This window comes from Choloepus didactylus, chromosome 3 (assembly GCF_015220235.1).
Source record: "Choloepus didactylus isolate mChoDid1 chromosome 3, mChoDid1.pri, whole genome shotgun sequence".
Lineage (NCBI taxonomy): Eukaryota > Metazoa > Chordata > Mammalia > Pilosa > Megalonychidae > Choloepus > Choloepus didactylus.
The window spans coordinates 94,920,932-94,948,564 of NC_051309.1; the positions used below are offsets into that span (position 1 = coordinate 94,920,932).

Here is a 27,633-nt window from a genome sequence, read left to right on the forward strand (position 1 = left end):
TTGGCAACACCTGGCCACTTTGAATCCCACTTCGAGTACACCTGAGAATATTGGATCTTTGAACACATACAATTTTGGCTACCCTCCTAAAAGATCATTAAAAAAAAAAAAAAAAAAAAGATAGATTTTAAATTCAGAGCCAGGGTGACAATTGTGAAGATTTAGAGTAACCATGTTTTACCCAGAATAAGTGCTGAAATCTTATAGCTGATGTCTTTATAAGTCATCTAACAATAGCTCTGTAAAACTTTACATTTTCTTTTTAACCAAAGAAAATAATATATTTTCCATGAAAGAATATTATTTTTATTCCAGAAATTTTCAGTTGTTGATATTAATAGCAAGAGTTGTCAAAAAGGACTGAGAATTTTCTATTATTTGTCAGTCATCTACATTGTTAAAATGGTCCAAAATGAAAAGTCATCTTTAAGAAATGTTAAAGCAACAGCTGGACATTTTTTGATTTGTGTTTTGGCATTTTGTTTTTATAGTTTCACTCAATTCCGTATCATTTTGGGCGATGTGAACTTTGCAGAGATTGAGGAAGCTAATAGAATTTTGGGACCAATTTATTTCACTACCTTTGTGTTCTTTATGTTCTTCATTCTTTTGGTATGTACATTTTTGTTTATAGTGAAGTGATTTAAACTTTATGTTCATAAATTAGCATCTTTTTTTTTTCACACTGTATCTCCTATCATTTTACATAAAGACCCAGGAAGTAGAAAAATGTAGATATTAGAAAACTGATTTTATTTTACTTTTCAGTTGCATCACAGTTTTAAGCTTTAACCATATATCTTTTCCATAGACTCTGATTTCTCTGTATAAATGTATATTCAATGCAAAAAAAATAAAAAAATAAAAATCAATCACATACAGATGTAGTTGCATAAAATAGTTTTTTGTCTAAGGGGTAACATATGCTTAACAGCTTTTTAAACACAAGTGTCAGCGCTTTCGTATTCACTTGCTAGCATGACTTTGCATTTCTTTCTTCCTTCCTTTTTAAAAAATAAGAACTGATAAATCAAACTAGATCCAGGATTTCAAGAGTAAAATTTGAGTGAATTATTCCTTATCGAGATTAAAATATTCTGGTTTAATTTATTCCTATTTAAAGCATTTAGAGATTGCCTGCAAAGGATATTAAATATTAAATTGAAACCTAAATCTAACAATAAATGGAAATTGCTTTATAATTTATTTTCAAAAATATTTTGTTTTCTGTTGTTTCTGTTGATTTTTGCCCTATGTCATTTTTGTTTTGTTTTGTTTTGTTAAGGCATTTTGCTCTTTGTCTCAACATTTATACATTCATTTATCCCTGGGAAAATACTAAATTAACTTCTCTTAACTTAGGCAATACATATTTTTCATCTAAATAGCAACATTTAAGATTTTCCTACACAAACCATCATCTTAAGAAAATAACAAAATAGTTCCATTTTAAATAGATTTTTTGAAGATCCTTTGTGCTAAGTTTGAATGCTCACATTTTCACTAAGTCAGTGGAATATCTCCGAAGTTGGTCTAGATATTACTAGATAGGTGTATGGTATTTATTGGTTAACTATTAGACATACTTTAATAGGACTGAAAGGGTCAGGAATATCATGCGAATCCATTTTGTATCTTGCTTTGTGCACATGTTATGGCTTAGCCTGTTATATTTCTATGTCCAATTAATATATTAAAGAAAAAAATAGAGGGATGCCTTTGTTATCCTTTGACATTGGTAGTAGTTTGGATTCTGGAGCACCTGAATCTCTTAAGGAGAAAGCAAAAACCAAGAATTGAGAGTTCTGCAGCTGTCACCCTTTAGTTGACCTTAGGCCACCTTGATTTTCTTAGTGTCAAACCAGCAAATGAGAAACATAATTGTGGCAATTTGAAATGCTCAAATGTGGACTCATTTAAATGTTTTCATTTAGTAGGCAGCTCCTTCTAGAGTATTTAATCATTTTATCAAATCAATCATCAGAACATGAAAAGAAGCTTAGTTTTGTTTTTATACTAAAATAACACACAACTGTGCTGCACAGAAAAGAATTGCCCTCCCCACCACCACCCAATTTCAGAGAGAGAGAAGGCTCTGTCAGTACAGACCTTTCTTATTAGGAAATGACAAGCTGAGTGCATTCCAGGCTGACTGCCAGGTGTTAATTTGTTGCCCCTGCGTAATAAGAAGCCACTGTGGCCTGAGGTGGCCCAGCTGAGCCAGGAAGCAAAGGTCCAAGGAAGCATCAACAGGGAAAGAGCTCCTAGTGCAGACATCATCTGGCAATTGAGTGAACCTTGTGAGACAGGGTGGAGAGGAGAGGGTGAAGTGAACTTACTTTCCCCACACCTTCAAGTGCCTTACTCAGCCACTTTCTGTTTTTCAGAATTAAATATGTTAGCCTACTTCAACTAAAGACACTTGCAGGCCATAGTCAGCAGCCATTTGGAAGCAAGAATAGAACATTAGACGTTGGGTTGGGAGGAGCGAGGTGGGAGAGGCTACTCCAAAGGCAATTATCTGCCCCTGGAATTGAGTGTCAGGCCAGGAACTTACACATACTCTATATTCTGTTTTCATTTCACTACATATTCTTAAACAATATTCCTCCTTCATTTGTAGAGATGTGTAGTGTATAGCCCAGTAAAATAATAGAACCCTCATTTGTTCATCCATTCAGTCATTCAGTGAGTATTTACTGAGCCACTGTGTTCCAGGCAGTGTGCTGGATACTGGAGATACAAAGGTAAGAAAAATAGAGACTAAACCTGCACTCATGAAGATTCCACAGACTTATGAAGAAAACAGGCACAATCAAATACACAACTGTTTGGTTATAGACCATAGTTAGGTACTGAAAAGGAAAAACAAAGGGCGAGTATGCAGAAGAGGGATCTGATCTGGTCTATTAGGTGCTGTGCTTCTAGAAAGTCTCTTGGAAATACAAACCATGTTAAAATACAAACCGTTAGTACTGAGGATGGGAAAAGTCAGGAAAAAAACCTAATCCTTATTGACTATAATAATTTTATATTATATAGCACTTACTATGTATCAGGCCCTGTCCTAGGCACTTGGCATAGACTATCTCATTAATCTTCACAATTATTTATAATAATAATTTATGATAATCCTCACCATTATGTTTCTTATATTATGGATGCAAAGCTACCTAATAAAAGGAAATTAAATTGAGGTTTAGAAAGGCTAACTAGCATAGTCTTGGCATTCCCGAGGGTGAAACCCAAGTTTGCCTGACTCCAACGTCTATGTTTTATCCACTAAGCATATCTTGACAGTCGTCTTCCTAGGCCTTAGTATTCCTATTAATTATTTTTGAGTGTATTTTAAGCACAATTAAGTTTTTAAATAGCTCTTTTCAACTCTTTGGAATATTCTTTGTGAATCTTATAGTGCTCTAAAACAATAATACTGAAATTGGTATAGAATTCTACTTTTCTGTTTTGCCGATTGAAATTTGAAGAGCTTTTTAGAGTTCTACACCTATAGCAGTTTATGAAAGTTGTAAAAAAGTGTACAAAATAATAGATAAACAAAAGAATACAATCATGTGCCCACTCATAAATGAGTACATTAGTATTTTGTTATATTTCATTTGTGTCTCTATTTGCAAAATATCATATATGTCTTTGTGACAGTAAGTTATAGTATATATTTTCCTTGGCCTTGATTTAATGGAGAAAATAATTTTCCCAAAAGGTTGGGTAACAAAACTATTACTTCATGATGTCTTAAAACACTCAGAATACAGAAAAGGTGTACAAAAAGGCATATGTCAGATATTTGGATTGAGGTTTACAAAATATAGTTTCTTTCTTTAATCTCTACTTCCTTTTGATTTACAAACAGAATATGTTTTTGGCCATCATCAATGATACTTACTCAGAAGTTAAATCTGATTTGGCACAACAGAAAGCTGAAATGGAACTCTCAGATCTTATCAAAAAGGTATGAGAAGCCCTAATCTCAGAATTATTTTATTTCCCACATAAAATGAGGCTTGTTTTGGACAGATTTCCAAATCAGTATTGATCCCCTGTAACTGTTTAAAATAAAGAGTAGATTACTATATTTTTGGAATAATTTAAGTGTACTCTCTCTTGAAGGCATGATAGATACATAGGACATAAATTCTGGGAATCCTTCCCAGCCCTGGAATTAAATTCTCAGTAATCTCTTGACTTTTAGGTTCAAATCTGCTGTTTTAATCACCTTTATTTGTTTTGACACCTCCTTTAGTTGACTCTCCCTTGGAAACCCAGAGATCAAAATAAACTGAAAGGGTAAATTATATAAAGATCCTCCCACCTCTTCTATTTCAATTACCATTTTAAAAAAAGAAATAAAAAAGTTGAAGAGGAAGATACTTAGTCATCACCTTTATGCTTGCCCTTTCAGGAAAGGTTTTTAAATAATCCAAGGAAAAGGTCCATGAATTCAGAGTTAGCAAGTGGGCCTGAGACTGTTTACTAATGTACCCTCTCAAGATGTAGTTAATTGTTAAATAGAAGGGTGGGACAGAAAAGTTGGCCAGCTTTGATCTTCTTCTCAATGTAACTTCTTTATTTGGTTTAAAGTTTAAAACTGCGCAGAACACATCACTATATTTAAAGTACACAGCTTTTTCCCTACTATCATTTTGCTAGTATACGGTGGCTCCTTAATGATAATGTTTTTCTGTTGGTTCAAGCATGGGAATATGATGTCTGTGAAGCATGTTATACCAGAGAACTTCAGCTTCTTAAAACAAATTACTTTGTTCTTATTTTTATCTATTTGCAAAAAACTTCAGGCTCATGTTATCCTGAATTCTGTCAAACATTTTATTACATTTAAGCAAATCTGTGTATATTCAGGTATTCCTCACTTTGCATGCTTCTGATATATATGGATTTCTGTTACTGAGATTTAGTTAGTCCCCCACAAACCTGGTTCAAATTTCAGTTATCACTGTATATTAACTGTGAATAATAGCAGAAAGTACAAACTTCACAGCTAACTCTTCAGTCCATGTATCACTGCATAAATAACAGATGCACATCCTGATCGGTGACCAATCACGGCACTTCTTACAAAGTCTGTTGGTGATCGGTTACCAGGCATCTCTTGGTCAGTCCACCTGTAAACAGCCAAGTGTGAAGTTGTGTGACCTCCTTGTCTCACAGTAATAAACCCACATGACATCTTACAAAAATCAAATCATCGAGAAAAAGAATTAGCCAGCAAAGATGAAAGTACAGCAAAGAGACAAAAAGTGATAAGGAAATGAACTTTCAATTGAATATAGACAGATTTGTAAAGGAAATAGCCAACCATGGGAATGCTGATGGAGCTGCCATTTGAGAGACTCTAAATCTGCGGCCAGAAGAACTTAGTAAAGGCAAACTTTTTGAGAAAAGTGATTTCAGCAAAAAGGATGAAGATGTCTCAGAGGAAGTGATGCTGGCAAAAAAAAACTTCCCATTAGAGGAAATTTTAGAGATATGTCTCAACATTGAAAGCACAAGGGATTAAATACTGTGAACTAATCCAGCCTTAGAAAGGAGTATGACAGTTTGCCAAGGCATAGAAAAGATGCTCACTGCATACAAGCAGTTACACAGTAAGAAGGCAAGCACCATTTCAACCACTTTTGATAAGCTTTTTACAAAGAAATAAAACACTTTAATTCTCAGTGTTTCTAACATTTATATTTCAGTGTACTAAATAAACATACTGGTTTTACCGTTTTTTTTCGTTTAACTTACTGTAAGGAAGTTTTTAACATTTTGACAAAAATGTTTAAAGGTCATGAAACAATCATATTTTCTTCCATTGACTATTAAGAATACTTTGCACTGTCTCAGATTGCACAGTTATTTTTTTTTAATCATTTTATTGAGATATATTCACATACCATGCAGTCATACAAAACAAATCGTACTTTCGATTGTTTACAGTACCATTACATAGTTGTACATTCATCACCTAAATCAATCCCTGACACCTTCATTAGCACACACACAAGAATAACAAGAATAATAATTAGAGTGAAAAAGAGCAATTGAAGTAAAAAAGAACACTGGGTACCTTTGTCTGTTTGTTTCCTTCCCCTATTTTTCTACTCATCCATCCATAAACTAGACAAAGTGGAGTGTGGTCTTTATGGCTTTCCCAATCCCACTGTCACCCCTCATAAGCTACATTTTTATACATCTGTCTTCGAGATTCATGGGTTCTGGGTTGTAGTTTGATAGTTTCAGGTATCCACCACCAGCTACCCCAATTCTTTAGAACCTAAAAAGGGCTGTCTAAAGTGTGCGTAAGAGTGCCCACCAGAGTGACCTCTCGGCTCGTTTTGGAATCTCTCTGCCACTGAAGCTTATTTCATTTCCTTTCACATCCCCCTTTTGGTCAAGAAGATGTTCTCCGTCCCACTATGCCGGGTCTACATTCCTCCCTGGGAGTCATATTCCACGTTGCCAGGGAGATTCAGTCCCCTGGGTGTCTGATCCCACGTAGGGGGGAGGGCAGTGATTTCACCTTTCAAGTTGGCTTAGCCAGAGAGAGAGGGCCACATCTGAGCAACAAAGAGGCATTCGGGAGGAGGCTCTTAGGCACAACCATAGGGAGGCCTAGCCTCTCCTTTGCAGCAACCGTCTTCCCAAGGCTAAAACTTATGGTAGAGGGCTCAACCCATCAAACCACCAGTCCCCTATGTCTGTGGTCATGTTAGCAACCATGGAGGTGGGGTAGGCCAATACCCCTGCATTCTCCACAGGCTCCTCAAGGGGGCACTACATCTTTTTTTTTCCTTGTTTTTCTTTTTTTTTTTTTTTAACTTTCCCTTCTTTTTAAATCAACTGTATGAAAAAAAAAGTTAAAAAGAAAACAAACATACAATAAAAGAACATTTCCAAGAGACCATAACAAGGGAGTAAGAAAAAGACAACTAACCTAAGATAACTGCTTAAATTCCAACATGTTCCTACTTTACCCCAAGAAAGTTACATAATATAGCAACCTTTCTGTGAACTTGTTCCTACTATATCCATCAGAAATTAACAGACCATAGTCATTTCTGGGCATCCCCAGAACGTTAAAAAGCTTATCTGTTCTTCTTGGATTATTGTTCCCCCTTCCTTAATTACTCTCTACTGCTAGTTCCCCTACATTCTACATTATAAACCATTTGTTTTACATTTTTCAAAGTTCACATTAGTGGTAGCATATAATATTTCTCTTTTTGTGCCTGGCTTATTTCACTCAGCATTATGTCTTCAAGGTTCATCCATGTTGTCATATGTTTCATGAGATCGTTCTTCTTACTGACGCGTAGTATTCCATCGTGTGTATATACCACATTTTATTTATCCACTCATCTGTTGAAGGACATTTGGGTTGTTTCCATCTCTTGGCAATTGTGAATAATGCTGCTATGAACATTGGCGTGCAGATATCTGTTCGTGTCACTGCTTTCCGATCTTCCGGGTATATACCGAGAAGTGCAATTGCCAGATCGAATGGTAGCTCTATATCTAGTTTTCTAAGGAACTGCCAGACTGACTTCCAGAGTGGCTGAACCATTATACAGTCCCACCAACAGTGAATAAGAGTTCCAATTTCTCCACATCCCCTCCAGCATTTGTAGTTTCCTGTTTGTTTAATGGCAGCCATTCTAACCGGTGTTAGATGGTATCTCATTGTGGTCTTAATTTGCATCTCTCTAATAGCTAGTGAAGCTGAACATTTTTTCATGTGTTTCTTGGCCATTTGTATTTCCTCTTCAGAGAACTGTCTTTTCATATCTTTTGCCCATTTTATAATTGGGCTGTCTGTACTATTGTCATTGAGTTGTAGGATTTCTTTGTATATGCAAGATATCAGTCTTTTGTCAGATACATGGTTTCCAAAAATTTTTTCCCATTGAGTTGGCTGCCTCTTTACCTTTTTGAGAAATTCCTTTGAGGTGCAGAAACTTCTAAGCTTGAGGAGTTCCCATTTATCTATTTTTTCTTTTGTTGCTTGTGCTTTTGGTGTAAAGTCTAGGAAGTGGCCGCCTAATACAAGGTCTTGAAGATGTTTTCCTACATTATCTTCTAGGAGTTTTATGGTACTTTCTTTTATATTGAGATCTTTGGTCCATTTTGAGTTAATTTTTGTGTAGGGGGTGAGATAGGGGTCCTCTTTCATTCTTTTGGATATGGATATCCAACTCTCCCAGCCCCATTTGTTGAAAAGACCATTATGGCTCAGTTCAGTGACTTTGGGGGCCTTATCAAAGATCAGTCGGCCAAAGATCTGAGGGTCTATCTCTGAATTCTCAATTTGATTCCATTGATCTATATGTCTATCTTTGTGCCAGTACCATGCTGTTTTGGCAACTGTGGCTTTATAATAAGCTTCAAAGTCAGGGAGTGTAAGTCCTCCCACTTCGTTTTTCTTTTTTAGAGTGTCTTTAGCAATTCGAGGCATCTTCCCTTTCCAAATAAATTGGATAACTAGCTTTTCCAAGTCTGCAAAGTAGGTTGTTGGAATTTTGATTGGGATTGCATTGAATCTGTAGATGAGTTTGGGTAGAATTGACATCTTAATGACATTTAGCCTTCCTATCCATGAACATGGAATATTTTTCCATCTTTTAAGGTCCCCTTCTATTTCTTTTAGTAGAGTTATGTAGTTTTCTTTGTATAGGTCTTTTACATCTTTGGTTAAGTTTATTCCTAGGTACTTGATTTTTTTAGTTGCTATTGAAAATGGTATCTTTTTCTTGAGTGTCTCTTCAGTTTGTTCATTTCTAGCATATAGAAACATTACTGACTTATGTGCATTAATCTTGTATCCCGCTACTTTGCTAAATTTGTTTATTAGCTCTAGTAGCTGTATCATCGATTTCTCAGGGTTTTCTAGATATAAGATCATATTGTCTGCAAACAATGACAGTTTTACTTCTTCTTTTCCAATTTGGATGCCTTTTATTTCTTTGTCTTGCCGGATTGCCCTGGCTAGCACTTCCAGCACAATGTTGAATAACAGTGGTGACAGCGGGCATCCTTGTCTTGTTCCTGATCTTAGAGGGAAGGCTTTCAGTCTCTCACCATTGAGTACTATGCTGGCTGTGGGTTTTTCATATATGCTCTTTATCATGTTGAGGAAGTTTCCTTCAATTCCTACCTTTTGAAGTGTTTTTATCAAAAAGGGATGTTGGATTTTGTCAAATGCTTTTTCAGCATCTATTGAGATGATCAATTGATTTTTCCCTTTCGAGTTTTTAATGTGTTGTAATACATTGATTGTTTTTCTTATGTTGAACCATCCTTGCATGCCTGGAATGAACCCCACTTGGTCATGGTGTATGATTTTTTTAATGTGTCTTTGGATTCGAATTGCAAGTATTTTGTTGAGGATTTTTGCATCTATATTCATTAGGGAGATTGGCCGGTAGTTTTCCTTTTTTGTAACATCTTTGCCTGGTTTTGGTATTAGATTGATGTTAGCTTCATAAAATGAGTTAGGTAGTGTTCCATTTTCTTCAATGTTTTGAAAGAGTTTGAGTAAGATTGGTGTCAGTTCTTTCTGGAAAGTTTGGTAGAATTCCCCTGTGAAGCCATCTGGCCCTGGGCATTTATTTGTGGGAAGATTTTTGATGACTGATTGGATCTCTTTGCTTGTGATGGGTTGGTTGAGTTCTCCTATTTCTTCTCTGGTCAGTCTAGGTTGTTCATATGTTTCCAGGAAATTGTCCATTTCTTCTACATTGTCCAGTTTATTGCCATACAGTTGTTCATAATATCCTCTTATAATTTTTTTAATTTCTTCAGGATCTGCAGTTATGTCACCTTTTTCATTCATTATTTTGTTTATATGGGTCTTCTCTCTTTTTGATTTTGTCAGTCTAGCTAGGGGCTTGTCAATCTTGTTGATCTTCTCAAAGAACCAACTTTTGGTGATATTTATCCTCTCTATTGTTTTTTTTGTTCTCTATGTCATTTATTTCTGCTTTAATCCTTGTTATTTCTTTTCTTGTACTTGGTTTAGGATTGGTTTGCTGTTCATTTTCTAGCTTCTTCAGTTGATCCATTAGTTCTTTGATTTTGGCTCTTTCTTCCTTTTTAATATATGCGTTTAGTGCTATAAATTTCCCCCTTAGCACTGCTTTTGCTGCATCCCATAGGTTTTGGTATGTTGTGTTCTCATTTTCGTTCGTCTCTATATATTTAGCAATTTCTCTTGCTATTTCTTCTTTAACCCACTGATTGTTTAGGAGTGTGTTGTTTAACCTCCAGGTATTTGTGAATTTTCTAAGTCTCTGATGGTTATTGACTTCTAATTGTATTCCATTGTGGTCAGAGAATGTGCTTTGAATAATTTCAATCTTTTTAAATTTATTGAGGCTTGTTTTATGTCCCAGCATATGATCTATTCTGGAGAAAGTTCCGTGAGCACTAGAAAAGTATGTGTATCCTGGTGATTTGGGATGTAATGTCCTGTAGATGTCTGTTAAATCTAATTCATTTATCAGATTGTTTAGGTTTTCAATTTCCTTATTGGTCTTCTGTCTGGTTGATCTATCTATAGGAGAGAGTGATGTGTTGAAGTCTCCCACAATTATTGTGGAAACATCAATTGCTTCCTTTAGTTTTGCCAGTGTTTCTCTCATGTATTTTGTGGCACCTTGATTGGGTGCATAGACATTTACGATTGTTATTTCTTCTTGCTGAATTGCCCCTTTTATTAGTATGTAGTGGCCTTCTTTGTCTCTCAAAACATCCCTGCATTTGAAGTCTATTTTATCTGAGATTAATATTGCTACACCTGCTTTCTTTTGGCTGTAGCTTGCATGAAATATTTTTTTCCATCCTTTCACTTTCAGTTTCTTTGTGTCCCTATGTCTAAAATGAGTCTCTTGTATGCAACATATTGATGGTTCATTTTTTTTGATCCATTCTGCGAATCTGTATCTTTTAATTGGGGAGTTTAATCCATTTACATTCAACGTTATAACTGTGAAGGCATTTCTTGAATCAGCCATCTTATCCTTTGGTTTATGTTTGCCATATTTTTCCCCTCTCTCTATTAATATCCTTTATTGTACCCATACCGAATCTCTTTAGTACTGAACCTTTCTCCAAGTCTCTCTGTCCTGTCTTTGTTTCTCTGTCTGTAGGGCTCCCTTTAGTATCTCCAGTAGGGCAGGTCTCTTGTTAGCAAATTCTCTCAGCATTTGTTTGTCTGTGAAAAATTTAAGCTCTCCCTCAAATTTGAAGGAGAGCTTTGCTGGATAAAGTATTCTTGGCTGGAAATTTTTCTCACTCAGAATTTTAAATATATCGTGCCACTGCCTTCTTGCCTCCATGGTGGCTGCTGAGTAGTCACTACTTAGTCTTATGCTGTTTCCTTTGTATGTGGTGAATTGCTTTTCTCTTGCTGCTTTCAGAACTTGCTCCTTCTCTTCTGTGTTTGACAGTGTGATCAGTATATGTCTCGGAGTGGGTTTATTTGGATTTATTCTATTTGGAGTTCGCTGAGCATTTATGATTTGTGTATTTATGTTGTTTAGAAGATTTGGGAAGTTTTCCCCAACAATTTCTTTGAATACTCTTCCTAGACCTTTACCCTTTTCTTCCCCTTCTGGGACACCAATGAGTCTTATATTCGGACGTTTCATATTATCTATCATATCCCTGAGGTCCATTTCGATTTTTTCAATTTTTTTCCCCATTCTTTCTTTTATGCTTTCATTTTCCATTCTGTCATCTTCCAGGTCACTGATTCATTGTTCAACTTCCTCTAGTCTTGTACTATGAGTGTCCAGAATCTTTTTAATTTGGTCAACAGTTTCTTTAATTTCCATAAGATCATCCATTTTTTTATTTAGTCTTGCAATGTCTTCTTTATGCTCTTCTAGAGTCTTCTTGATTTCCTTCATATCCCGTACTATGGTCTCATTGTTCATCTTTAGTTCTTTGAGTAGCTGCTCTAGGTGCTGTGTCTCTTCTGGTATTTTGATTTGGGTGCTTGGGCTTGGGTTATCCATATCGTCTGGTTTTTTCATATGCTTTATAATTTTCTGTTGTTTTTGGCCTCGTGGCATTTGCTGAACTCGATAGGGTTCTTTTAGGGTTTGTAGACCTATTGAAGTCCTTATCTCTAATTTATCAGATCTACAGCTTCGTGGAGTACGCTTTCTCTAACTAACCAGCAGGTGGCGTCCACGAGCCACCTGTTCTCCACAAGCCAGTTCTCCCCTGCTTAGCCTTTTTGGTGAGTGGGGGAGTGAGTCTTGTGGGGCCCAATTGGTGTACCAAGCTTGCGTGTGTAGTTGGTGTTGCCTGCCCTGTATGTGGGGCGTGTTTCTGGGCAGTCGGGGAGGGGGGGTGGCCCTAACAATCAAATCTCCCTGGTGATCCTAGAGTTTTAAAGCTGGTGCAATAGTCTAATCCTTCAGTTCAGTCCTGCCACAGTTTGTCTCTGCCACTGACCCACAAGTCCTTGGTATTGGCGTATGGCTCCTGAGACTTGCAAGTGGGCCTCTCTTCCAGGCTGTGCACCCCGGGTCCTCTGTTGAGGGATGACTGTGCTATGTCACAGGTGAGTGCCGTCCCCTCAGGGCAGTTCTGGGCTGCTGGGCTGTGTAGGGAGGCTCCCAGTCTGCTCAAATGATGGCTGAATGGGGCTTTGTTAATTCACACTGCTCCACCTTCCCAACTCTGGGACAATCAGCTGAGGTTGCAGGGAAGGCTAATGTCCACGCCCAGTTTTGTGGTGTGTGCCTGTTATTTGAAGCCCTTCCGTCACACTGGGTTGTCTGGGGCAGCTCTGGGCTATGGGGCTGGCGATGGGCAGGAGTGTTTCCTGTCCACCAGGATGGTGGCTGTGAGCGGACACCCCCGTTTTCTTGGGAAGTTGTGGTGTTTAGTGAATTTTCTCCGCCACTGAATTATTGCCTTTTGTCTCAGAGCTCTCTTAGTTCTGCTCTTGACTTGACATGCCCAAATTGAAAGTCTTTGAAGCTTTCTGTATTGGGCTTCTTAGAGTAATTGTTTTAGAAAAAGAAAAAAGGATTAAAAAAAAAAAAAAAAAAAAAAAAAGGGTCCTCCTCAGAGATCTAATGGGTTATTGAAATGCTAAGAGACAAAGCAACCAGGGCCATTAAGGAAAGGTCCACAGGGCAGAGGGATCGGCTTTTCTTCGGGATTTCCATATGCGCCTTAGGGCCTGAGCTCCGCCCTTCCCCTTCCTGTGTTCACCAGAACTCTAAAAATCCTCTGCTTTTATTTTGGAGTTTTTCGTGTTGTTTTTTTTTTTCTATGCCTGTCTCCTCTCTGCTGGGCTGGCTGCTCACAGATTCTCTGGTGTCTGGTCTCTGTCTATCTATGGTTGGAGTCTGGATCAGTAGAATGAGTTTCCGATAAGAGCAGCCACTGCAGTTTTCCCTTCTCCTTCCCGGAGATGACAGCCCCTCCTCCCACGGGACTGAGCCTGGCAGGGAGGGGCGCGGGTCCCCTGGCCGCAAAAACTTACAGATTTCGCTGATCTCAGCAGTTCGACATTTTCATGAGTGTTGTATGAAGTATGCCCAAAGACAGATTGCTCTGTGGTGTCCAGTCCACGCAGTTCCTGGCTTTCTACCTACTTTCCTGGAGGAGTAACTAAAACATACAGCTCACCAGTCTTCCATCTTGCCCCCCTGCACAGTCATTTTTACAGCCCTACACTACTATGCAAAGTGGGTCCTGTTTGTAGTTTGTAGTGAAAAATTCTCATCCGTGTTTCACAGAAATTTTTTTTTCTTACATATTTTAAACCCATGTAAGGAAATTAGGGACTATGAGATAATATAGGGAGTAAATATTTAGGCTATGACTATGATTTCTTAAGAACTATTTCGTAGTCCTACATACTCTGAGGCTGCCAGCTGTAGAACATGTCATGATTTTCATTTCTGTCATCTGAACTCGAATGCACATATAAGCAAAATACCTTTAGTTCTTCTTGATTTATTGAAAGGCTCTGACTATATCCATCTAACTTTTCTGCAGGAGTTTTATGGAGATCTCAGGATATGTTTACTCATTCATTCAACACATACATGTTGAATAGCCAACTTATGCCGTGTACTGTTATGGTTCTAGTAACTACAGTAAACTGAATATAAAGCAAATGCAAAATAAGAATAAACCAAATTTTTTTTCAATAGGGATACCATAGAGCCTTGGTCAAACTAAAACTGAAAAAAAATACTGTGGATGACATTTCAGAGAGTCTGCGGCAAGGGGGAGGCAAGTTAAACTTTGATGAACTTCGACAAGATCTCAAAGGGTGAGAATCATGCTCCCTGAGGCCCTGAGAAATCCCTGCTTCAAAAAATAAATTCTTGGTGATAAGGGTATTTCTGTCCCACCTGTTCATAGAGAGACACTTTTTTTTCAGAGGTGGGTGTCTTCTTGACTCATATTGTAAGGGGAGGGCCCCATTCAGCTTTCTCCTTTCTACTGCATTTTGATGTCTCTGCGTTTGGGTTGGACCACGTATATGAATAAATTCATTGGTATCCTCTCAATGATTTCAGGAAGGGCCATACTGATGCAGAGATTGAGGCAATATTCACAAAATATGACCAAGATGGAGACCAAGAACTGACCGAACATGAGCACCAGCAGATGAGAGATGACTTGGAAAAAGAGAGGGTGGGTCCAGTTAAGACAACGTGATTCAATTCAGTTCCCATAATGTATCAAACACCATCCTAAGTGGTGCACTATTGAGAGTCTCTCTTTCTCTCTTTCTGTCTCTCTCATACATACACACACAAACACACACAGTCCCTACCCTTATGTCAGAGCCCCTGATAATCTAATGGAGAAGACAAACATTAGGTAACTTTAATATCATGTACAAAGTGCTATGAAAGCATAGTAGAGCTGCGGTTTTACAGTAAAATTATCCGACTAGTTTAGTAAATGCTTCTAATGAGTTTATGGATTAGTATCCTGGATTATTCCAAAAAGATACATAACACAATATATGAAAATGCATTAAGTTAGCATAAATGAATCAAAACACAACAAAAGAGAAAATATAAAACTCGATTGTAAATGAAACTAAGAAGTGCATTCCATAAAAACACGTATGTTTATTAAAATTGGGCTGCAAATTTGACCCTAAGCTTTCTAGTGATCATCTTGGAAAGAGAAACCTGATTGGTGACATAGTATTGGTGACATAGTTCACAATGTCCATGAGAGTGGGGGGAAAAAAACAGGATTTCCTGAGAGATACAAAATTATTCTCATTAGTTAGTTGCTGTATAAAAATTGACATTTATAGTACCATTTAAATGAACAATTGCCTTCTATATGAATACTTATTAAAATGTTGTTAAAAGTAAACTGAAATGGGCTTTTATAATCAGAAAAAATAATTAAAAGCTTTATTAGTACCTTTCAAAACCAAGGTTGAACAAAACAAATCCATGGTAATTTAGGTACAGAGAATACAGGTGAGTGTTACACACAAAAGCCACTTTTTCTATGAGTAGACGGTCTAGAACAGCAGTTTCTAAATGCTACTCCCCAGACCAGTGCTAGTAGATGACAAAGTTTTTACCATAGTGCAGTGTGAACAAGAAGGCAATGAATAAATTTTCCCAATGCTGTATTTAGTCAAAATTATTGTATCCTTCTGTGTCGTTACCATGTCTGAAATTCTGGGATTACATCCTTCTCTACTTTGGAGCTCTTAACATGTTATTCACATTATAATGTATGTCATTTACTTTTTTTCTTTGTTGTGTTTTTCATGTTCTTTCTTGTCCAAACAAAAGGTTAGCAATTCCTTGCTGGTTGTTAAAATTTGTTTTGCAATTTTGCCAGTTCATGGACTTGAAAAGTGTGGAATCATAATCCAGTGTTAATCACAAAGAAATCCCAGTAAATGGCACACCCCGTTTCCTACTTGCCAAGCCCTCACTGAAGCGTCTGGGGGGAGCTCAGTATTCCTTCTCCTCATTTGGTGACCCTGTGTTCTTCAGGAGGACCTGGACCTGGATCACAGCTCTTTACCACGTCCCATGAGCAGCCGAAGTTTCCCACGAAGCCTGGATGACTCTGAGGAGGATGATGATGAAGACAGTGGACATAGCTCCAGAAGGAGAGGAAGCATCTCCAGTGGGGTTTCTTATGAAGAGTTTCAAGTGTAAGTGTAATTAATTGCAGAATTTGTGTTGAGTCCACATGAGGCCAAGCAGTTTCCCCCATTTATATCAATCCACTCTTTCCTGTTACTAATTATGGCTCCTTTTTATAACTTTTATTGTTCGTTTTTCTTTATAAAAGTAATTGTCTTATCAAAAAATCAACAATTAATGAAAATCAAAAGAAACATTAAAATTTCCCATATTCCCACCAACTAAACATGTCTATGACTAACATTTGTGTGTTTGTGTTTCTGTTTACTTGTATTTATCTATTTGTTTGTATGTTTTCGTGGCCTGGCATACAGTTTGTACTGGAGAAAGTTCCATATGCACTTGAGAAGAATGTATGGTCTGGTATTGTTGATTGGTGTGTTTTTTTAGGTCTAGTTGGTTTACAGTGTTGTTCAAGTCTTCTGTTTCCTTGATGTTCTGCCTAGTTGTTCTATTCATTTTTTAAGGTGTGATATTAGTCTCCTACTATTATTATTGAATTGTGTATTTCACACAGCTGTTGTTGTTTGCATGTTTACCTTTTAGTGAAGTCTGTTTCTGCCACAGTTTGCAGCTCCTGCTGTCCCTCTTCAAAGGGGTACACACAGTCACCCTCAGGGGTCTCTAACAGGGCTCCCACTGACTGACTACCTCTGATCCCTCTTTTAAGCCTCCTGCCACTGGTGGTGTTACATCCAGCTGTTAGGTTCCAACTGTTTGCCACCTAAATGGCTCTATTTTCAAAAAGCCCTGGGATATAAATTCCTGTACAGTCTGATCCAATTAAATTAGATCCCCTTTGTAGTTTTTGAGGCCGGTCTTTGTGGTTTGTTCTGACCCCAGGTGCTCTTTTCTTAGCTATCTCTGGTAAACTAGCTGGCCCACAGTTTAAACTGTTGATCTTTTGAAACTACCAACCTCATCTTGATTGCTTACCAATCTCCATTGCTCTTAAGGGCCCCAATCCTCTTAGTTGCTCTTGTCTGGATTAGAGCTTCTAAAGCATGGAACTAAGGGGAGGAGTGGTGATAAATGCTGACAACCTGCCCTTCCCAGGAAGTTATGGTAACCCTCAGCTGGGAGCTCCATGGAGACAGAGCCCTTTGTTCCATGCCACGCTTGCTTGGAGTGGAGCTTCTGTCACTGAACTGAGGCAGGGGAGAGGGAGTGGGTCATGACTGAAACACCACAGACTCTCGCTCTATTTGCTGAAACTTGGTGAATTTTTTTAAATAAATGCTTCTTCATTTGCTGTTTGCCCAAAGAATACTTCAAGAGATTTTAAATGCTTGGGTTTTTAATAACTTTCACCAGTTATATTTCCCCACTAGGGAGAGGGTTCACAGAGCCCCTCATGCCAACATTCCAGAGGTTTTTATCTGTTTAAGATATTCACATTTATACAAAATTTTGTTTATTCAGAATCATTAGATCATTAAGTGAATGTACTATTTTCTAACCACTTGATGTACTTAATATTTTAGGAACATCATTCTATGTCATTAAATATTGTCGCCATATCATTTCTGGTGTCTCCTTAGAATGCCATCATATAGATGAACAGTATTTATTTGAACAATATCCTATTGATTGTTTAATGTAGACATTTTCAGTGGTGCCTATTAATAAGCAGCACTCTTGTGAATATCCTTATAGCCAAAAAACACACACATAAACTTCACGACTTTTCGTTACAGATTTTTCTAAGAATTGAAAATCTGAGCAAAGGGGTAAGCACACATTTTTAAGACACCTGATAGAATGCTGACTTGCTGAAAAGTTTTGCCAGTTAGCACTCCCATCAGCAGTGTAGGAGTCTATCTCTTAATGTTTGAGATTACTTAGAATGCGTTTCAGGTGGTCATTTTGTTTGAGGAAAAACCTTAGCATTTCCATTTACCAAGATGATGACAGGTGACTTTGTCCTCCCAATTATGGTTTCCCGCAGCCTGGTGAGGCGAGTGGACCGGATGGAGCACTCCATCGGCAGCATCGTGTCCAAGATCGATGCTGTGATAGTGAAGCTGGAGATCATGGAGCAGGCCAAACTGAAGAGAAGGGAGGTGCTGGGCAGGCTGCTGGAGGGAGTGGCTGAGGTAAGTGGTCCCAGGTTTCAACACTGCTGACTACTGAGCAGGGCATTTATCGCTGCAATATGCATTTCCTGACACTGCTTTCAATTTGAATTACCAAAGAAGGGGGAAAAAATTAGTTATTTGTAGAATCTCACAATGTTATTTCCATTTTCATTTGTGTTTTTCTCTGAAACAGAAGCACCCTCTGATTCTATAAATTATCAGGGCAGTCATATTTTGTAAATTTTCATCTGAGAGTTTTGTATTTCTCTATAACTGCAGCTCAACTGCAGATCGAATGATAATCTAGACATGTTAGTTTCTTAATACTCCACCACATTGATGGTCCTGCCTTATCTGGAGGATAGAATTAGCGGGGAAAATTACCTTAGTGATTTTGAGAACTGCTATTTTATTCTCTAAACGGCAACATGACCTACAAACAGATTATTCAGTCTTAAAATTTCCTAATGCAATTTCTGCATACAAATATCTGCATCACTCAGTTCCCAACATCCTATTTTATTTTTCCTTTATTAGGATGAAAGACTGGGTCGTGACAGTGACATCCACAGGGAACAGATGGAACGGCTAGTGCGGGAAGAGTTGGAACGCTGGGAATCCGATGATGCAGTTTCCCAAATAAGTCATGGCTTGGGCGTGCCAATGGGACTAAACGGTCAGCCCCACCCCCGCAGCTCCCGCCCCCCGTCCTCTCAGTCCACAGAAGGCATAGAGGGTGGAGGTGGAAACGGGGGCACCAATATCGATGTATAGCATAGTATGTGTGTTAGTATGTGTGTCCTGAAATACCATAACAAGTACACTATTTATATGCCCTATACCATATGCTGGCCTTTGTGACTGCTTGTTTATTCTTCTGCACTTTAATTTATTTTATATAAACTTTGCCCGTGGATCAAAGAAGTTTTTTTTTTCCTTTTCTCATATAAGAAATCTAGGTGTAAATATTGAGTACAGAAAAAAAAAAAGTCTTTGTAAAGTATATTGAGGTGTCTGCCCAATTACTACCATGACTGACTCTTCCCGGTTGACAATGAAGTAGCCTTTTAAAGCTAAAAGACAATTGTCAAAAGGCTTCTGAGTTTTATTTCCAATCCTGAAAATCAGTCTTGTCATTTTAGCCTAGTGTGTGAAGAGAGAGTAGGGGCATTCCTTTCCACTCAGGCTTAGCTCATGGACTTGATACATGGTAGCTTTCCTTTAAGAAAGGAGATTTTTATTTCAACTACCTTCCTGAGGTAAACTTTTCTAAAAGATAAGTTGGAAAAGAACCCCAAACCATAGAAAGGTATGTAGTCATTATACTAGAATTTGTATGAACGGTTAAGATAAATGCAATGCTCTTTTTGTTATTTTATCATATCTATCACCTGAGGGACTAACCATTATCACCTAATTTTTACATTATTTTGGCTCTCATTTGAAATGACCTGAGTAAAACCACAAAAGATGAATTATGGGTTAAAAGAGCATCTTGAGCCATAACACAGAAGAGTTGGAAGGAGCTCTAAGTTGTCACTGAGTTTGACTTTTCTAAAAATTAGTTTACTATAAATCAAGATTTATCCATATTTTCTTTTTCCCATGTGGCTTAACTCAATTGTAACTGAATTCTAATGTTACAGTCAATGTAGTGAGACCCAACTTCCTAAACTTTTTGGTGTACACTGAAAGCTTGAACTCTACAAATATGTACATTTTAAAGAAATGTTTAAGGAAGTTTTGAAATTCACATTGAAATATTACAAAACTAATGTTTTGGTTTTATAAAGTTTTAAGAATACAGAGCTCAAATATTTTTGATTTTGTATTTCAAAACTAAACTTTAGCATCTAAATGGAGTTGCATTTAATGAAAAGGAAGTTTTAGTATTAAAAATTCATCCACTATCAGAAAGTATCAGCCAAAGTTTCAGTTAGTAGCCATTTTTTTTTCACTAGGAGTGAGTCTCATCAAATTTATGGGGAAAAAAATCAATTTCTCAATTTAAAAAATGGAAAAAGCTTACTTTTCAAAAATATTGAGTAAGGTGACCTTATGCATGCTGATGGAACAAGCAAGAGAGAATGCAGTGTTGGTGAATAACTCTCACTTGGAAAACTGATCAAAAAGAGAACTACTCTTTTATTGCTTTATTTTAAATTCCCGCATTGTTCATTGATTTGGTAGTACGTGTTGGTTGACTCTTTAGTGAAAACGAGCAAATAGCCCTGTTTAGGCTGCCTTCCAGTGAAACACATCGGGTTTACTTAACAGTTATTCCCCACAGCTTCATCTCCATCCTCACTTTCTTTTGAATATGCAACCCCAAGTTCTTTATTTCTAGGTACTAAAGTTCACATTGCAAGGATTTTGAGTGTGTGTATTTATGTATGTGTACCATGTTGTTCTATATAAACAAACTTCAATTTGAAGTGCAGCCATTATGTGGTATCCATGTGTGTCAACCATGTGCCATATATCAATATGGTCACTAGAAAATCTTCTTATACTTATACTGTTTTTAATTTCACAGGTAAATTTTTGCAAAACTCTTTTCTTTACCAATAAGTTTTTTTTTTCTTTCTTTTCCTTTTTAGTTATAGAGAATTCCCTTCTCATCCCTTTCCTGTCATATTCTTCTCTGTATTGGTAACATTAAGTAATATTGGTATTATTGTAATATTAAGAAGATATTACATATGCAAGTCTTTCTTAACAATCAAGAATTTCGTTAGTGTGTAATACTGAGCACTTTACTTCCTAATAAAGATTTGATACAAAAGCAGATGTAAGAGTATTCTATTTCCTAAGTTTGTAATTTGCCTTTTATCATGAGAGTAATGGTAAAGACCTAAGTGATGAAAAATTCATCTTGTCATTATGTGTCCCAAAACAGCATAGCTGACACTTTACTGTTCTGTGTTTAATACACCAAATACACATTTCAGGTAACCAGTTAACTTTTAAATACAGGGCTGTCATGTGTGGTGTCTTTTTTAGTGCTCTCAGAAGCAGATCTTGAGACAAGGATGCCAGTGCAGAGGGTTGGTTTGGCAGGTGTAGGCAACACAGATAGTGGAGTGGAGAAGTAAGATAGGGACGGGAAGGCGGTCAGTAAAGGGTTATCAAGCTGGCTACCACTATAGGGCACTGGAGCTGAATCCTATTGGGATGTGCACACCTTACACTTGTCCCACCTAAGGAGCTTGGTCTTTGGTTAGAAGGCTTGGACAATAGAAATTCTCTAGCAGTTCTGCTGAACAGAACAGCTCTTCCTGTCTTCTGAATAAGCATACAGGCAAAAAGATGCAGAACATGACAGTTGGAAGTTACTGAAGTGGTGTGACCCGAAGTATATGGGCAAGATACCCACAGTATCGATTACCTATAACCATGGTTCAACTCCAAGGGAGTCCATTCCCTTAGAATATGAGGCAACTAGTTCCCCCTGGAGTTATGCCACATTATGACTCTCTTTGTACACCACCCATAAAACAGGGAAAAGTATAAAGTAAAGGGAACATAGCACCAGCCCAAGATTCCAGTCTTCATGCTATACTTACCACCCATATGATCATGACAAATCATCTGATACACATGCCCAGTTTCTCTGATGCTTCCATTTCCTCATTTGTAAAATGTGAAAATGAATACTTACCTTGTCTGCCTCACAGGCGTCTCTTGACAAACAAAATAAGAGAATTTATGAAAGTACCTTAAAGTGGAAATCCATTACAAATGGAAGGAGGTAGTATGCTTAGCATAGTGACTTGCTCAATAAAGAAAGGTCTGTTGAATCTGTAAAAAGGAAAGGAATTCTCAGCAATTTCAAATTTGAAAATTAAGTAAAAGAAATGGAAGTTGCCAAATGATAACTAAAAAGGGACTTAAAAGTCTTTTCTATAAATCAGTGAAAGTATATATTTCAAACTGGGAACATACTACTTGTGCAGTTCTGTGTACTGCTGTTTCCATTTCATATTATGTCACAAACATGCCATGAAATCCTGATTCTTTTAATGGCCACAGAGTGGCCCATGATATGAATTAATGAAAGCATATTAATCCCTCCTCTGGAAAAGATTTAGGTATTCTAGTTTTTCATTATTGTCTATAATGCTGTGACAAACATACTTTGACAAATGTTTTTTTCATATATCTGGCTATTTTTTACGATAGCTTTCTGGAAACATAATATTTAGGTTAATGAAGATGCATGCATGGTATTGATACACATTGCCAAATGATCATCCTGAACAGTTATACCAATTTACAGAACCACCAAAATTACATGAGTGCCCATCTGCCCTCCCTGCCAACACAAGGAATCCTTGGTTTTACAAAAAAAATAATAAAAGAAAGTTAAACATGAAAATAAAAAAATTACCAAACCACAAATATTGCCTCACAAAAGACAGGGCTTTTAAAGATTCAGGGTTTAAAAAGAAAGGACAATATTCAAAACTTTAGACTATGGAGAATTTTTAGTGGATTAAGTTTCAAGACAATAAAACTTAGCTAACACTTTTATAAAAATTGCAAGATGCCATTGACCTCTAAAAAGGAAAAAAAAAAAATCCTTAAAACTTAAATTTCCCAATTTGACCATACTTTAGCTTGCTAAAGCTGATGAAATGCAGTATACCAGAAATGAGTTGGCTTTTACAGTGGGGATTTATTAACTTACAGATGTAGAGTTTTGAAGCCACAAAAAATGTCCAAATTAAAGCATCAACAAGACAATACCTTCTCCCTGAAAAGGGGCTGTCAGCATCTGGGACACCTCTGTCACATGGGGAGGCACAGGGCCAGCATCTGCTGGTCCTTTTCCCCAGGTTCTGTAACTTTCAGTTTCTCACTGCTCTTTCTGTAGCTTTCTCTCTGAGCTTCCTTAAGTCCTTCTATCCCAGCTTCCCAGCTTGTAGGGCTCTTTTCCTCTCTGAGCTTCTCTGGGGTTTTTTTCTCTCTTTTTCCTTCTTGTTAAGGACTCCATTCCTTTTAAAGGACTCCTCCTTAAAGGTGGGTCACATCTCAGTTGAAATAACCTAATCAAAAGGTCCCACTTATAATAGGTCTATACCCACAGGAATAGATTAAAAGAACATGATCTTTTCTGGGATACATACTGCTTCAAACATAACAGATGGGTAAAAATGAAAATTTTCAATTCCTTGAGGTTTTTACTTTTTCATATTAATCAAATGTACTTTTTAACTTATGAACTCCTGATTCTTGTATTGATCAAAGGAAATATTTAATACTTCTCGGAAAGAGTCAGCCAAAGAGGTAATAAAAATGATTAATGTCCATTTATCATGAAATGTAAGTGGTAAGAAGGCAAGGGCATCTAATTGAGATGGTGGGTCACACCTTGAGCTGTACTGCACCTAGAGGAATGGAAGAACTGAACATACACCACCTTTCACCATGAACATGCCAAATGGAATGAACATTGGGAAATATTTGATCACTGAAGGAAATGGATCATATAAGAACCCTCTTGAAAATATGAGCAGGTTTATTTGTAATAGTTAAAATCTTTCAAGTAGCTTGGGAAACAAAATAGCTTTGAGAAATGAAATATTTTATTAACACAGGGGAACCACTGTTAGGTCTGTTCTTGTCAACAGGTCAGGCTTCTAAAAAGCAAAGTGCTCCCAGAAAATCCAAATGCCTATGACATTCAACTCCAAAGACACATTGAATGGCCATAGTTTTAATGCTCCTAACAGAAATTTCATTTTCTTAAACAGTCTCTTAATGAATCAAGCAAATCTGAAAATATTGAATTATGTTGCAATGTGTACAGTTGCAGGTGCAGAAAAAGTTGTTGCTAGTTTTTTCTATTTATAAATCTGAATCTGTACTTTGAACTTCAAAAAAAAAAAAAAAAAAACCAGAAACACATTTATGAAATGAAATTTTCTAAAGCTTTATTTATTTTATTCCAGTCCATTCTTTAAATAAAAACACACTTGTTTTCCAATAGATCAAAGTGTCAGCTTTTAAGCAGTTCTCCAAGTTACATTTTGAACTGAAAAGTTGTCAGAGGTCATCACATGTTCTCTATTTTATCTTAAAATCTCCCTTGAATAAGATCAAACAGTCTGTCCAAAGCCTTTGTTTTTGCCTTTATATAAACCAACACGGTTTCTTGGTCAATAATTCTTTCCACCATGAAAATTTCTAATAAAATAGTCTCAATGGGTATAACAATTTATAATTTTGAAGGTGCTTTGTATATGTTGTAACATTTGCTTCTCACAACAACCCCAATAATTGTGTTAGACGTTATCTTATCTACCACTGCTGTATTTTCTGTTTTATCTCCAGGCCACACCCATTTCTTTCCTTTCCCCCTGGGAGCATATTCTGATTAAGTTCAGGTAAGTAGGAAAACAAATCCTGTTTGTTGCTTATGTATTTAAATAAACAGATTTATACTACGTCTTGTTCTGTTTCTTTTGTCACACAGCACTATGTTAAGATGTATTTCTTTTGTAGTATGGACTGCTAGTAAATTAATCTGATGGTTGTACAGTATTTTCTGGTGTGCAGCCACCACGGTTTGAGTTTGCTTTCTTATAGTAAATGGTTGCCTCCAATTCCTCAAGTTTGAAATCTTTGTACCGAATTCCCTTGTTGACTTTTCATGCATTCCTTGGGGGTTATATGCCAGGAGTGGAATTGCTGAGTCCCGAGTGTATAAATATTTAATTTTTAGTAGAACTGTCAAGTTCCCTCCGGAATGACTGTACCAGTCTACAATTCCACCAGCAGGCACGAAATTGCCAGTTTTATCCATAGCCAGCATGGGTATCATCCATCTTTCTCATCCTTGTTAATGTAATGCTTTTAAAGTGAGATCATTCTATTTGGCGTTTCTCTGCTTTCTAGTAAGTTGAACATCCCTTTACATACTTAGCGATTTGCACTTTCCTTTTTCAAAACTGCCTGTTCAAACCTTTAAAAACTTACACTTTGATCCAGTGGGAAACAGGTGTGTTTTGTCCACTGCCTATTTCTCCACTGGGTCCAAGTCATTCTTTATTGGTCTGCAAAAGTTCCTTGAATTGTTTTGATGTTACTCTTTTATAAGTTTCAGACCTTGCAAATATCTCTCATCCAGCTGATAACTTTGTCAGTGTTTCCTTGGTTTTTATGTAGTAAAATCCATAAGTTATTTGCCATTTTGTTTGTGTTTGGGTAGTCTTAAGGGCATCTTCGTTAAGACCACAAAACTTTTATTTATTAGCTTTATAGTTTTATCTTTCACACTTAATGCATCAAAGAGTAACTTTGTGTTAGGTATGTAGGTATTTTTCTCCATATAATGAGCTAGTTTTGTCAATGCCATCTGTTACATCATTTTTCCTTACTAGTCATGTTATCCCTGATATATTTAAGATTTATGAACTTGGATGGATAAAACTGTTTTATATCTGTATCCTGTTCCACCTAACTGGTTGTTCTTGCATGATAATTTTTACTATGACATTACAGTATGCCCTGTATATGTGATAGTATGATTCCCCTCTGATCTTTATTTGTGAAATTGACTATGCTATTTTTCTGAACCCTTGTTTTTCCATATAAATGTTAGAACAAGTTTGAAGAAAAAAAAAAAAAGTCCTGCTGAAATTTAATTGAAATTGCAGGGAATCTATTGCTTAGTTTGGGGAGAGCTGACATCTTTATAATATCAGAAACATAACTCTCCATTTATACAGTTCTTCCTTAGTGTTCTTGTACAGTTTCTTAAAATTTCTTAAAGATCTCTCATAAATTCTTTTTTTTTTAATTTTTTTATTCAGTTTTATTGAGAGATATTCACATACCATACAGTCATCCAAAGTGTACAATCAGTTGTTCACATTACCATCATATATTTGTTTATTCATCACCCTGGTCTATTTTTTGAACATTTTCCTTGTACCAGAAAAAATGAAAATAAGTATTAAAAAAATAAAAGTAGGCATCATGGGACAGAGAACATCTTCTTGACCAAAAGGGGGATGTGAAAGGAAATGAAATAAGCTTCAGTGGCAGAGAGATTCCAAAAGGAGCCGAGAGGTCACTCTGGTGGGCACTCTTACGCACACTTTAGACAACCCTTTTTAGGTTCTAAAGAATTGGGGTAGCTGGTGGTGGATACCTGAAACTATCAAACTACAACCCAGAACCCATGAATCTCGAAGACAATTGTATAAAAATGTAGCTTATGAGGGGTGACAATGGGATTGGGAAAGCCATAAAGACCACACTCCACTTTGTCTAGTTTATGGATGGATGAGTAGAAAAATAGGGGAAGGAAACAAACAGACAAAGGTACCCAGTGTTCTTTTTTACTTCAATTGCTCTTTTTTACTTTAATTATTATTCTTGTTATTTTTGAGTGTGTGCTAATGAAGGTGTCAGGGATTGATTTAGGTGATGAATGTACAACTATGTAATGGTACTGTGAACAATCAAATGTACGATTTGTTTTGTAAAAAAAAAAAAACCCAGGGTTATGACAGTATGGATATTTGTACTCTATCTTGAGCTTTTATGTAATTTTTCAAATCCTCCCAGTGAACAAGAATTGTTTATATACATATATGTGCATGTACATACACATGTCCCCTTTTAGCATTATCTTCTGTTTGCTCTTTTTTTTTAACTTTTTGTCTTTAATAAAACAAGATTGTTAAAACAAAAAAAATAAATAAAAATAAAAGTAAAAAAAGAACATCCAAATGGCCCCCCACCCTATTTTTCCTTTAGTTTTTTTGTCCCCATTTTTCTACTCACCCATCCATACACTGAATAAAGGGGAGTGTGATCCACAAGGCTTTCACAATCACATTGTCACCCCTTGTAAGCTACATTGTTATACATAGGTCTTCAAGAGTCAAGGCTACTGAGTTGCAGTTTAATAGTTTCAGGTATTCTAGCTATTCCAATACATTAAACCTAAAAACGGTTATCTATATAGTGCATTAGAGTGCACACCAGAGTGACCTCTCAACTCCATTTGGAATCTTTCAGCCACTGAAACTTCATTTCGTTTCACTTTGCATTCCCCTTTTCCATGACAAGCTTTTTAAAAAATTCAGTTTTATTGAGATATATTCACATATCATACAATCATCTGTGGTGTATAATCAACTGTTCACATTACCATCATATAGTTGTGCATTCATCACTTCAGTCTATTTTTTTTTTCTTTTTAATTTTTATTGGGATTGTTCAGATACCATACAATTATCCAAAGATCCAAAGTGTACAATCAGTTGCCCCTGGTACCCTCATACAGCTGTGCATCCATCACCACACTTAATTTTTGTTCAATTTTTAGAAATCCTTCATTACTCCAGACA

General features: G+C 36.7%; 1 protein-coding gene across 2 annotated transcripts in view; it reads left to right on the top strand.

The window, feature by feature from the left end:
• LOC119529632 (polycystin-2) overlaps positions 1-21,056 on the top strand; it is a 66,518-nt gene extending 45,462 nt beyond the window's left edge. For both annotated transcript variants that reach the window (XM_037830228.1, XM_037830226.1), the window contains 7 exons: positions 492-612; positions 3,872-3,970; positions 14,202-14,323; positions 14,574-14,691; positions 16,035-16,198; positions 18,139-18,286; positions 18,806-21,056. In XM_037830228.1, the coding sequence (XP_037686156.1) occupies positions 492-612; positions 3,872-3,970; positions 14,202-14,323; positions 14,574-14,691; positions 16,035-16,198; positions 18,139-18,286; positions 18,806-19,042 (1,009 nt within the window). In that variant the 3' untranslated portion in view covers positions 19,043-21,056. The remainder of the gene's footprint in view (positions 1-491; positions 613-3,871; positions 3,971-14,201; positions 14,324-14,573; positions 14,692-16,034; positions 16,199-18,138; positions 18,287-18,805) is intronic.
• The last annotated feature ends 6,577 nt before the right edge of the window (positions 21,057-27,633 follow it).